The sequence below is a fragment of the Pelodiscus sinensis genome, chromosome 2 (genome assembly GCF_052426305.1).
Source record: "Pelodiscus sinensis isolate ZL-2025 chromosome 2, ASM5242630v1, whole genome shotgun sequence".
Taxonomy (NCBI): Eukaryota; Metazoa; Chordata; order Testudines; family Trionychidae; genus Pelodiscus; species Pelodiscus sinensis.
The window spans coordinates 88300717-88313527 of NC_143053.1; the positions used below are offsets into that span (position 1 = coordinate 88300717).

At 41.7% G+C, this 12811-nt stretch overlaps 1 protein-coding gene across 13 annotated transcripts in view; it reads right to left on the minus strand.

The window, feature by feature from the left end:
* The window catches only part of PIEZO2 (piezo type mechanosensitive ion channel component 2), a 422273-nt gene extending 417830 nt beyond the window's left edge, over window positions 1-4443 (minus strand). For 4 of the 13 annotated variants that reach the window (XM_075920991.2, XM_075920990.2, XM_075920986.2 and 1 more), the window contains exon 1: window positions 3455-4440. In XM_075920991.2, coding sequence (XP_075777106.2) covers window positions 3455-3518 — 64 coding nt within the window. In that variant the 5' untranslated portion in view covers window positions 3519-4440. Of the gene's footprint in view, window positions 1-3454 lie in introns of all 13 variants that reach the window. The other 9 variants (XM_089776310.1, XM_075920988.2, XM_075920987.2 and 6 more) reach the window with 5 other exon arrangements.
* Window positions 4444-12811: the final 8368 nt, after the last annotated feature.

Consider the following 12811-nt stretch of genomic DNA (forward strand, 5'->3'; position numbering starts at 1 on the left):
GTCCTGTTCATCTCTTAAACATACTCTCCAAAGACGATCATATGTGTATGAGCACATTTCTAACATTACCTACAGCCAATATACAGAAGGTAAATGTGTTCACATTTTTCATGGAACTCGTTTAGTCAAGATCGCCTCAAAAGGAGATTCAGGGGGTAGCCGAGTTAGTCTGTTACAGAAAAAAAAACCAACAACAAATGGTCTGGTAGCACTTTATAGACTAATGAAACATGTAGATGATATCATGAGCTCTCGTGGGCACAGCCCGCTTCTTCAGGTGACCGGAGTTATGAGTTGGGGATATGAAAACTCGAAATAAGAGGGGAAGGGGAAGAAGAGAGAAAGAAAAAGAGAGGGTGGGGGATGGAAGACAGAGCATCATTAAGTATCTGGAGAATGGGTACTTAAACCTAAGCAGACAAAAATCAAAGTCAGTAGATTCCTAAAACAGGAAGGATACTGCACAGGGAGCTGTTAGCACTTTCAGTGGTTATTAAGTAGATAGGAAGATCTCAAAGAGAGGATGAGCCCTTCAGCAGCTCCGGCCCTCCTAAATGCTGTAACAAGATTATGCAGCTGGTTCCCCAGTGCCTTGTGCCATATGTAGATATGTACACGTATGCAAAGGAAAATTAATGTCCAAACAAATTTGGTTGCATTTTACACCCACTTTTCACAGATATGAAGGACAGCACGAAAAGGGAGGTAATGGAGACTGAGGCTCTGTGTTTTGTTTGGCTTTTTATACCATGGGAATTGGAGGCCTAGGGCTCCCACAGTTCATAGGCAGAGCCTTGTGCAGATACAAAAATTGTATCCACAGAAATGGACCTCACTAGTATACATGGATGTGGATACCCATGGATACAAAACGAGCGTATCAGCAAATTTACATCTACAGCCTCAAAAAAGCTGTGCATATCCACACACCCCCCCCCCCCCAGAGGTGGATACCTGCAGATTTTAAAACAGATATCCCTGGATTTGCCATGCTCTAATCATAGATCAGATGAAGCACAAGTGTGGTGATCTGGTACTGTGGTGAGGCATAAAAATGGTGCACTTCGTGGGAGACATTGAACCCTTCACCAATACTAAAGGGAAGGAAAAAAGGGAGAACGTCTTACGCTTCTGCTTTGCTTCAGTGGGAGTAAGACCACGTTCCCTAGCTCCAAAACAAATCAATCCAACGGGGTCCCAAGGGCAGGCAGCTCTGGGCGCCCCCTGGATGCCCTGGAAGCAGAAAGCAGCTGAGGGTTGGGTTGAAGAGGAGAAGGCGCAGGAACCCACCCACTAACCTAGAGAGCCGCCTGTGGGGGTTGGTTGCTGGGCCGAGCGGACCCGAACAGTGTAGGGGGCAGTCTAAGCAGGGCCACTACGCCTGGGGGGCGACAGCCGGGACCCGTGGCCTGGGGAAGCGCCTCAGGAAAGGCGACACCCAGAGCCCGCGCTGCCTAGCTGCAGAGGCGGGGGATGAGTTACACCTGTTTCACCTCCCGCCCTGCCTGCCCGCGCGGGAGGCAGCCCAGTCGCCCCGCGGCAGGAGAGGCGGGGACGCTGGCAGCGGCGGCCACGGCAGGGCCCCCCCCCCCCCCATTTTGGCCACCAATAGGAGCGAGCGCGCCGAGGCCCCGGCAAAAGCGGGCCCCTCAGCCAGCCCCCCCCCCCTCCCGCGCTGCAGGCAGGGACGCTGCATCCAGGTTGCTGCGGCTCAGCTGCGGGGGGGTGTTGCTGCCCACACGCCCCCCCCCCGCTCCTAGGGACTGTGTGGGCGTGGGGGGGTCCTTTCCCGCCTCCCCCTACCGTGGTGTTAGGGGGCTGCCCTGCAGTGGCGCTGGGGGGCGAGTTTGGCTGCGGCGGGGTAACTGTCCGTCCCGCGTCCCTGCTTCTCTTCGCTGTGCTCAGGGAGCCCTGTGCCCAGAGGGTGCGCGCGCCGGGCTCTGAACTTGCAAGCGTGACGCCCGTCCTGGCTTAGCAGATGTTTTAACAGGGGCCCTGGGGACTGCCCTGACTTGCCGTACGCCCAGCACCTGTATCCTACGCAGTGTGGAGCAGGACATGCCAGGTCGCCTTCTGCTTCCCTAGTTCCATGGGCGTTGAGCCCAGGTGCCCTAGGAGCGCCCAGCTAGCAAAAGGTAAAACAAGCGGCTGCCTGTTTTACCTTTTTACATCCACCCTGACCTTTAGCAAACAAGTTGGACAATGTACAACGTGGGACAGCGCCTAACGGGGATGTGCAATGGCAGAGCGCCGGACTCCGGAGAATGCCACATTATCTTTTAAACATGTTATACTCCTAACTTGCATAGGGTTAGCCCAGCCTAGAGAGATCCTTGTCTTTTGTAGGCAGAAGATGCAGCAAAATATTGAGCCCAATATTGGTGCGCTTTTCGTATGAATAGCGTAGAAGTCTCGGTGACACTTTAGCATCACACTTTTTTGTTGTTTAAATTAAACTGATGGCATACATTTAGGCAGTTGATGGCAAGTTAATCGATCAAGGCTAACCCGCCCCAAAAACCGCGTAATTTGTCTTATTCTTTAACGCGTGCTTCGTTTAGCATCTGAAATCTCTACTTTCTTGGTAAAACTAAAAACATATCAATCTAAAACCTAAAACTTCGAACAAACTTACTATTTTTAAGAGAAGGATGCGGATTAACACTAATATATCCACCAAGGGCAGTTCTTTATAGTTCTAAATAAACATAATTTCTAGGTGGCTGATTGTTGGTAACATGATTTAGTAATTGGACTCTCTCAAAGCCGATTAAAAACAAATTCGTCATCTATCTACCTCTCTCTCAAACATCAGTTCTTGTTATTTTAAAAGGATACTTAATTCAACAAAAAGGAAGATATAGTATCAGAAGGAGAGAAAATTATCCTGTTAATAGCTCTTGTAGCGTCTGTTGCAATACCGAAGGAAAGTACAGATTTTTATACGCTATAGATTTGTCAAGTTAAATGATACAAGATTATGTAAAGATCTGTACAAATCGAAAAGTGCTGCACAGTATTCACTTAACCATTTCAGGGCCAATGAATCAGCCACGATTATTATTCTCGCAAATTGCATGACATCAGCTACACGTGTGGTATCTTGAATTCGTTGTAAACTGGCTCTGGTCTAGACTATCCAGTAGGAGATTTTAAATTAGGTGTCAATGAGCTGCAAACATGAAACTTTATGGGGAAAATAACGTAATTTCAGAATCAAAAACATTAAAAGGCATAGAGGATTCCTGAAGGCCATGCACATCATCTTAAGGGAAAAAAGGTAATACACCTTTACTGAATCTCTAGAATAATGATCGACAAAGAAACATGACAATTTTAAAGGTAAGCCGTTCAGAAAAGTGGAGCAGTTTTACAATCATATGGATACCTTCGGAGTTGCAACATTTTAAAATTAACGCTCTTCCCCCCCCCCCCCCCGGCAGAATTCACGTACCAGCTACTAAGCATATCGGAAGTAGCAATCTGAAGATCAATCCACACACCACTTCGGTTGCCATTGCTTGAAGCTCTGACTAGTTCGAGTCTTGCTTAAATAAATGAGAACGCTGCTTGTTTGCTATTACGACAGGCACCACTTCATAACTTTTAGGTCCACCCTTGCACAGAGCTAATGCCGTTTAGCATTGTTTTTCACCGGGTTTTTCTCGACCTGCTGGCAATTTACAAGTCCCTTAACACCTTTGGCAGAGCCCATTAAATCCAGGAGCAGTTGGATTTCTGGTGACTTCAGTGCAAGGCGCCCGGATTCTTAGAGGAACTTTTTTCCTTCTTACTGGAGAACCATTTTGTACTGCCCCACATCAAGATCGGAGAACCAGCATTTTATTAAATCGCACTGCTGCAGATCGGTTCTGTATATACCAGACGCTTTGCTCTCGCGCGCTCTCTCTGTATATCCGAGGAGCTGGATGAGTCACAACTCACAGCTTCCAAAACACACCGTAGACTCCAGCCACTTTCTTCCAGTCTCTGGCCCGTTGGACCCAGTTTGCGATACACCGGGCAAAATCATCCCAAGCCGCTAGGTTGCTGGCATTTTGCATCCTTCTAAAATGACTCGCATGCTTCCCCTCCTCTAGTGCGGCGGCCAGAGAGCTGTAGGTAGACAAGGCGGGGGGGGGGGGGGAGCAGACCGCCTCTCGCGTTCCTGCTGCGGCTGCTGTCTGCGTCGCTGCCCCTCCACGACGCTCACATACGGCTGCAGCTGTGCTCTTTGCCCACACTTTCTCCACCTCAATGAAAACTTTGCGAGGCCCCGCCCCTGCAGGGGGAAAGGCCGACGGACCAAACAGGCGGCGCAGCAGGAGAGGTTTGCTCCAATAGGAAGCGGCGTGTGGGGCAGGCCTCGCTCAGACAGAGAGCTGGGGGCTAGACAAGGAATAGCAAAGGCAGCTTGCTTCAGGCGTGCCAGCTGCAAGCCGGGGATCCAGAGGTTGCTCTGCGCTGCTAATCTCCACCTCCTCCTACTCTCGTCACCTGCTCGCTTGTCCTCCAGTGTTATTTTGAACACCTTAGATGTGTTGAGTCTCGTGATTAATTATAGAGGCAGCCAGCCACACACCCCACAAGAGGCTTTGACGGGAAGATTTGCCTTGTATTTCTTGGAGGGAGCCGTTGTAAAACGGTATTAGCTCCAAGAGGCATTAAAAAACCTCATTACAAGATTGTTGTCACAGGCAACAATAGTTTCGTTTATTCATGCCGGGGGCTACAGTGCATTCTTCACACACGCAAAAGCTGGACAGAATTCAGCAGCAATTATGCTTGAGTTAGGAAGGCAAGATGATATTCTCAAGAAGTAAATCATACATTTAAAAGTTTTCCGAATGTAAAGGGTTATTGGGATACACACAAATGTAGGAGATTTCTCGCATTCAACACCACCCCAGCACCTTCGGTTGGAAAACAAATAACTTCTTAAAAATCCAATGTTATTTTCACTGGGCTTCGTGTTTACCTTTTGTATTTCTCTGCAACCGGGCACTCATGGCATCTTAGCCAGTTTCTAGTCAATTTCACCTTAGGCTTCCGTGCTATAGGACAATTTTTGCGGGGGAAGGGGAGGGGTGTCACTCAAACAAAAAAACTTATTTAAAATTTGTGGAAACAATTTACTGAAAATAAATTTGTAAAAATCTTACTTTTACTCATCTTAATTTAGGGGAACATTTGATCACATTATACCTCTGTGTGTCATGCAACTCACAAATGCCTTCAATTTAACATATATATATTATTACAATGTAAGGAAGGAGGAAACAAACTCAAATATGAAATTGCAGAATGATTAAGTGTGGTATGTAACCTATCACTTAAATCAGGGTTGGTGCCAGATGCCTGGAAGATATATAATGTAACACTGATTTTAAAAGGGAGGGGAGCTCCAGAGGTGATCCTGGCAATTCCAGGCCAATAAGCTTAACTTCAGTACCAGGCAAAGTAGTAAAATACAATGAAGTACAGAATTATCACATAGAGAGATATAAACACAAGGTGTTAGGAAAGAGTGGTCATGGCTTATGTAAAGAGAAATCATGTCTCTGAAGCAACAGAATTCTTAGAGGGTGTCAGCAAACAAGTGGACAAGAGTAATCTAGTGGATATGGTTTACTTGGACTTTCAGAAAGCCTTCAGCAACGTCTCTCACCAAAGACTCTGAAGTAAAATGAGCTGTCCTGGAATCAGGTTAAAAAGTTGTCCCGATCAGTTTAAAAGACAGGAAACACAGAGTAGGGATAAATGGTCCATTTTCAAAGTGGACAGGGTAAATTGTGAGGTCCCCCATGGATCTGTACTATTGAACATATTCATAAATCACCTGGTAAGAGAGGTAAATAAAGAGGTGGCAAAGTTTGCTGATGATACAAAATTACTCAAAATAGATAATGTCAAAGCTGACTGAGAAGAATTACAAAGAGATCTCAAAACTTGGTGACTGGGCAACAAAATGGCAGATGAAATTCAATGTTAAGACATTCAAAATATTGCACACTGGAAAACATAACCTCAACTATACATACAAAATGGTGGGGTTTAAATTAGCTACTGCTCAAGAAAGAACTTTTGGAATCTTCGTAGACAGCTCTCTGAAAACTGTTCAATGTGCAACACCAGAAAAAAAGCTAACACACATGCCCACACAGAGTGACCAGGTTTTGCAATTTAATGAATCTGACAATATTTGGTGCTGTTCGAAAAGCCCTAGGTCCTGGAATTACATAATTCCACTGGAATCTAATTTTTCACTTAAAAACATGTCTAGCTTTCATGGCTGCAGAACAATGCTTGCAAAAGTAACCTACATGTAGCCTAATAAGATTAAAAACCATAACAAAAATTAAAAGAACCCTTTAAAATTTTCATTTTAAACCAATCCCATAATTTTTGCTGCCTCACTTGTCATTTCTGAACAATAGATATGTGTGTATATGTGCATATGTATACACACATGTTTGGTTGGCCCACACGTGGTATATCATGAAAGCAAGAACTGTATGGTAAGTTCTGTCACAGTCTGGAAATAAAGAAAAGTTAGTTCTGAAGAATTTTCTTCATTGTCATTGTACATTTATATGTTGTTTAGTTTTGTTGACAGTTTCTCTGCTATAAAGTATGATATGGTGATCTTTATGTAAAAACTCCAAGTACAATCAGTAAAGTTTTAACTATGTTAACACTGGGCCTTAAATTTGCTCGTTATTCAATAGCATTTGCTCCTGACTTCCTAACTCCAAGCACGGAGCTGATCACCATGTTTATCTTATTTGACCGGTCTCCCATAGAGAAAAAGCTTTGTTCAGCTGCTGACCTTTATAATGCTCCTCTTCATGGAGACATGTCAAACAGTCATACTGATATTGTTTAAACATTTCAAACAATACATGGAAGAAAACTTAAGTTATTAATATTTAATCTTGTTCTTTCTTTTGTCCTAAATAGGAAATGAAAAATGAAGAAACAGTAATTGTAAAAGTATTCTCCACATAAGATTTTTGTACCTGATTTCAAACTATGCAACTAAACTGTGATTCATTGCTGATGAAACATTCTCTCTCAATCTGCAATGTTATGCCCACATATTAAAGAATATACATGTAGTTCTTTCTTTATTTAGGGGTTCCTACAATATCAAATCACAACAACACAGATTACAAGATGAGGGTATTTTCTCTCCACTGACGCACCATGATGCAAACTGAGAAGGGCATGAGGTCCCAGAGGATGGCTGTAGCATGCTTCTGAGGATTCCATCAAGGGACAATGGTTTTAATGTGTAAGCATGGCCCAGGAGAATTCCTGCCAATAAAAGATACCTAGGGAATGCACTCAATCAGTGCTTATTCTGAGCCATAGTCACATCTTCCTTCGCAGTCAGCACCTCCCATTTTCTAGGCTGGATCAATGATTGCTGTACCTCTGGCACAACTGGTTTGTCCTTTGTGACCTTCCCTCCAAGATGCTTTTCCCCATTGGGAACCAAATTTCTCCAGTAGACGTGACTGTAACCCGGAAGTTTAGTTCTGAATTTCCTCGATTCTATCAGTTCAAAGCAAGCATATAGTTACAAAACACAACTGCGTAGTGACCTTTTCATTATTGGGTTAGTTAAACAATACTTACTAATAGCATTAAAGCAACAAACAAAGGACCCAATACAACTCCCACCAAACTCCTGTTGATTTTCAGAACTGCAATACCAGGTTCAAAAGCATTGTTTTTATGCTTTAGATGCTGCAAAAAAAATTAGCTGGTCATAAATAATAAAGTTTTATTTATGCATTCTGTGGTATCATATTCCACACCTTGGCAGTATTAGATTTCAGAGATTATTTGCTTAATCACAGTTGATTGGAATCTCTTAAATTAGTACAATATCTATATTATTTCTAAAATATAGTGCGTTTTTACATTGTTTGTATCCTAGAGAATTATTCTTCTGTGCTTTGGAAATAATGAACTCATTGTTGCTTCAGTTACAGTACTTACTCATAATTCACAGAGTATGAAACCAGAAGTTATAATACATGCAGTGAATTGCTTATTAGCTCACACAAGACAGCTAACCTAAAACAGAATACATGCAGCTATAGTGCCACCTTTTGGTTAAAATGCCTTTCATAGAAATGTAAAATTTCCCTTGCAAACTGTCAGAAATGAACTATTTATAGAATGATGAATGAAACATTTTAGGAGGAGGATTTTTGTCATTTTAAGCAAGAAATATGTATAATACCTTATATCAGTAAAGGAAATGTTTATCCATTCTTTTCATATGAGCGGCTGCTAGTAACATTGAAGCATTTTAACCTGTGACTGGCCAAGGAGGAACACTATAAACCAGCCAGGGAGCAATAAAGCCTAGAACTATCATCAAAAGACGCAGAACACAAAAAGGAATTGAAACAAGTAGGTAAACGCATGTCAAATAAACATGAAACATTCATAATCTGAAATGATGTGTAGAAAATAGTTGAGAGGCTTATTTATTTTTAACTAACGTCACTAATGTGGTAACCCAAAAGCAAATCTAATATAAAATAATAGGGATCACTACTCCCTCAAAAGATTTATGAAAGTTACATGTACTTTATGGACCACTGAACTTTCTCTCTGTGTATATTCAGGAGCATCATATCAAACTAATGATCTGAGAAAGTGCAAGACTACAAGAGTCATATTGTTTCTAGTAAATGTGCTCACAGTGCATCAGCACACAGTGATCTGACCTACCGTTACAATTTATTTCCTCTCTTTTTAATCATCCAGGTCTTCTCAGACCTGAAATATGCATATTATACTTTAAAAAGAATTCTAATACCTACATTAAAGAAACTATTGTATATTCTGTAGAAAAAAAGTTAAATTAAAAATTATGACTTTGTATACCCCACAGTGTGAACAAAAATCCAGTAGACAAGTAGATCATTTTCTGCCTTTTGGTAATCACACCACTCCCAATCTACTCAGACTTACCTAACTTCATCCAATGTATATTATCTGAAAGCCCAAGAGTGTATCTGAGTAACTGAGGGCAGAAGTCAGCTGTGTCCTCGGTTCAATTACACAGAATGTGATTAAATAAAATACATTTTAGAATTCAGTGCACTGGGTTGTCCAGAAATATATTATTCTGAGTCCTGTTCCAGTTCATCTCCTGATGCCTTGTCAGTTGTTTTAATAATGAGCAAGGACTTTTTTTAATATAAAATGAATGCCAGTGATGAGTTCCATGAAATGAGCAGCAAACCACTGGGGGAAACAGCCACCCCAAGGAAAGAGATCATGGAATCCCACTCACAGAGAAAGAGAAAAGGCAGCTGAAGTATTGCTATTGTGAAAGGCCATTATCACGATACAAAGTTGTTTCACATTTCTTATTTCCCACCATGTGCAGGTCCTTTCTTAAGGGCTTACAAGCCCATTACTTTCTTGTATCATAGTTATAGATAGCTGTATTATTTTGCCTACAGTGGAAAGGTGGGAAGGAAGCCACACTAAAGAAAGGTATCGTCCTACTCCAGTGTCAGAGGCTTAAACAGTTGTGGTATTATGATCTTTTTCTGTCTTCTTATATATCCCTTTCCTCATGCTTCCTAAAATTTGGCTAGTGCTGCACATTCAGCAGATGTTTTCAGAAAACCATGAGAATTCCAATATTTCCTTTTTGAGTTGTAACAGTTAATTTAGGCTCCATCATGTCATATATACAGTTGGAGTTATGTTTTCCAATGTACATTCCTTTGCTTTTATTAACATTGAATTTCCCCTTCAGTTTGTTGCTCATTCACCCAGTTTTGTGAGATCCCTTTGTATTTCTTCACAGTCAGTTTCAGCCTTGCCTATCTTGAGTAATTTTGTATCTTCTGCAAACTTTGTCACCTTCCTGTTTACCCCTTCTACCAGATCATTTATAAATATGTTAAACAGCTCTGGTCTCTGTATAGATTCTTGGGGAACCCACAATTTGCCTCTCTCCACTTTGAAAACTGACCATTTATTCTGACTCTTTCTTTCCTTTTTTAACCAATTATGCATCCATGAGCAGACCTTCCCTTTTATCCCACAACAGCTTACTTTGCTGAAGAGCCTTTGGTGTGAGATCCTGTCAAAAGTTTTCTAAATGTCCAAGTACCCTATGTCCATGAGATAAGGGTTATCTGTATGTTCGTTGACACCTCTAAAGAATTCTAATAGATCGTGCAGCGTGATTTTCTATTACAAAAGTCATGTTGACTCCTAACATATTGTGTTCATCTATCTAAAATAGATAAGTCAAAACTATAGTAAATTACATAATTAACTGTCAGAATTGCATCCAAAGCCCTTTTTTAAAAAAATATATCACTCTTACATTAGTTATAGAGGATGATTTAAGAGTAAGATACATACCACAGTTAGTAATTCTGCAATTTCATATTTGAATTACTTCAGAACTTTTGTATGAATACTATCTGTTCCTGGTGATGTATTACTGTTCAGTTTTATAAATTTCTTCCAAAACCATGTCTACTGACACACCAATGTAGGACAGTTCCTCAGATTTGTAACCAAAAAATAATGGTTCATATGTGAGAATCTCTCTTGCATTCTCTGCGGTGATCAGTGCTTCTCGTCTGGTCAATCATGATTCTAGAACTATGCAAAAGACATTGAAAATTGTGTTGCAATATAAAGCAAAGAAAATCTTGCTCCCTCCATTCCTCAGACACTTATCCTCCAGGTTCAAGTATTCTCTGTCAATTTCTGGACACGTGGACTCATGCACACAGAGCCTTTTCTTGTTTTCACTGATAACCTTTTTTTACATTAACTTTTATAGTAAATGAGTATGTTTTGAAAGAGGGAGGAGGGTTTGTGATTTTTTTCCCAATTTGAATAAAGGATCATCAACCTGAAAAATATGAAAAACTCTGATCAAGACCTTTTAAAAAAATAATGATATTCTTTGCAGTATTTATTAAATATTAACCATTTAAATTAGAAAAGCCTGTGACATGACTTGCTTGGGGCAATTTCTCCAATTAAACTGTAAATTAAATGTGCCTGTGCAAGTTATCTTTCAAAAAGTATTCCTATTCAGAAAGTTTCAGAAGGACATGAGAGACACTATAAATACACTCCAAGGTTCATATTCAAAAGTAATGTGGTGTAAAGTTCACATTAGTGGATGCAAGTGATTCTATAAAAATTACCAGGGGAGCAGAAGCTGGTTCTGCCTACACTTAGAGTTGTGAGCATGGTTTTCAGCTTGACATAACTCCCTTATTAGCTCTCATCTAAGTAAGAGCATCAATAATAGAGTGTAGACATGGCAGCCTAAATGGTAGGACAGGCTGGCCCAGAGTGTGTGTCTAAGGTTTCAGAGGGGCATGTATTTAGCCTGACCAGAGCTTGCTCCATCATGCCTGTGTTTTAGCGTTAGCTTGATAACTCAAGCAGATGTAGCTCAAGTATGTTTCTTCAACATGCAAACCATATCCCTAATTCCAAATGTAGTTATACCTTAGTTATATCAGTTTAAATCTGGATTAATGATGATAATAGAGTAACTAGGGATATATTTAAACCAATTTAGTCAGAATATGACTGAATGTAAGAAACTGCTATTGTACATCTTCACGGCAATGTAAGATCAAATTCAGACTTGGGCTTGAGGCCCGCTCCTGCTTCCTTTTCTATACAAATCTCTCAGGTTTAGGTTTTGGCTTGAGATCAGGGTGGGCAATAAAACAGCAATGGTTCATCAGGGTTAGTGCCTGGTGGGCCACTGCTTCTCTATTTACTTGCACTTCCACAGGCACAAGCGATTGCAGTGCCCATTGACCAGGAATGATGATCAGCAGCCAACGGGAACTGTGATCCCCTGTACCTGCGGAGATGTGGGTAAATATGGTGGTATGTGGGCTAATCCTAGTGGACCAGATCCGGTCCATGGGCCAGTATTTACCCATCCTTGCTTTAGATTCTAGGATCTTGAAGAGATGGAAGTTATGAACATAAGTCAAGCTGAGAACTCAGGGTTTGAAATGTATTTCTTTGCAGAGTAGATGCATAACTCTCCCCCCATCTTGGGAGTCACCAAAAGTATCACACAATCCCATGGGCCAACTTCCTTTGTTTTTTCTACACCAAGAATCTCCAATGAAAACAGATTCCAGTGAAAACAGAAACAACCTTTCCTAGCAACTGCTCAGTGAATCAGCATTAACTCTTCCATTTCCTTCCAATCATAGAATAATAGGACTGGAAGGGACCTCGAGAGGTCATCGAGTCCAGCCCCCCGCCCTCAAGGCAGGACCAAGCTCCGTCTACACCATCCCTGACAGATGTCTATCCAACCTGTTCTTAAATATCTCCAGAGACGGAGATTCCACCACCTCCCTTAGCAATTTATTCCAATATTTGACCACCCTGACAGTTAGGAATTTTTTCCTAATGTCCAATCTAAACCTCCCCTGCTGCACTTTAAGCCCATTACTCCTTGTCCTGTCCTCAGTAACCAAGAGGAACAAATTTTCTCCTTCCTCCTTGTGACACCCTTTTAGATATTTGAAAACCGCTATCATGTCCCCCCTTAATCTTCTTTTTTCCAAACTAAACAAGCCCAGTTCATGAAGCCTGGCTTCATAGGTCATGTTCTCTAAACCTTTAATCATTCTTGTCGCTCTTCTCTGTACCCTTTCCAATTTCTCCACATCTTTCTTGAAATGTGGCGCCCAGAACTGGACACAGTACTCCAGCTGAGGCCTAACTAGTGCAGAGTAGAGCGGCAGAATGACTTCACGAGTTT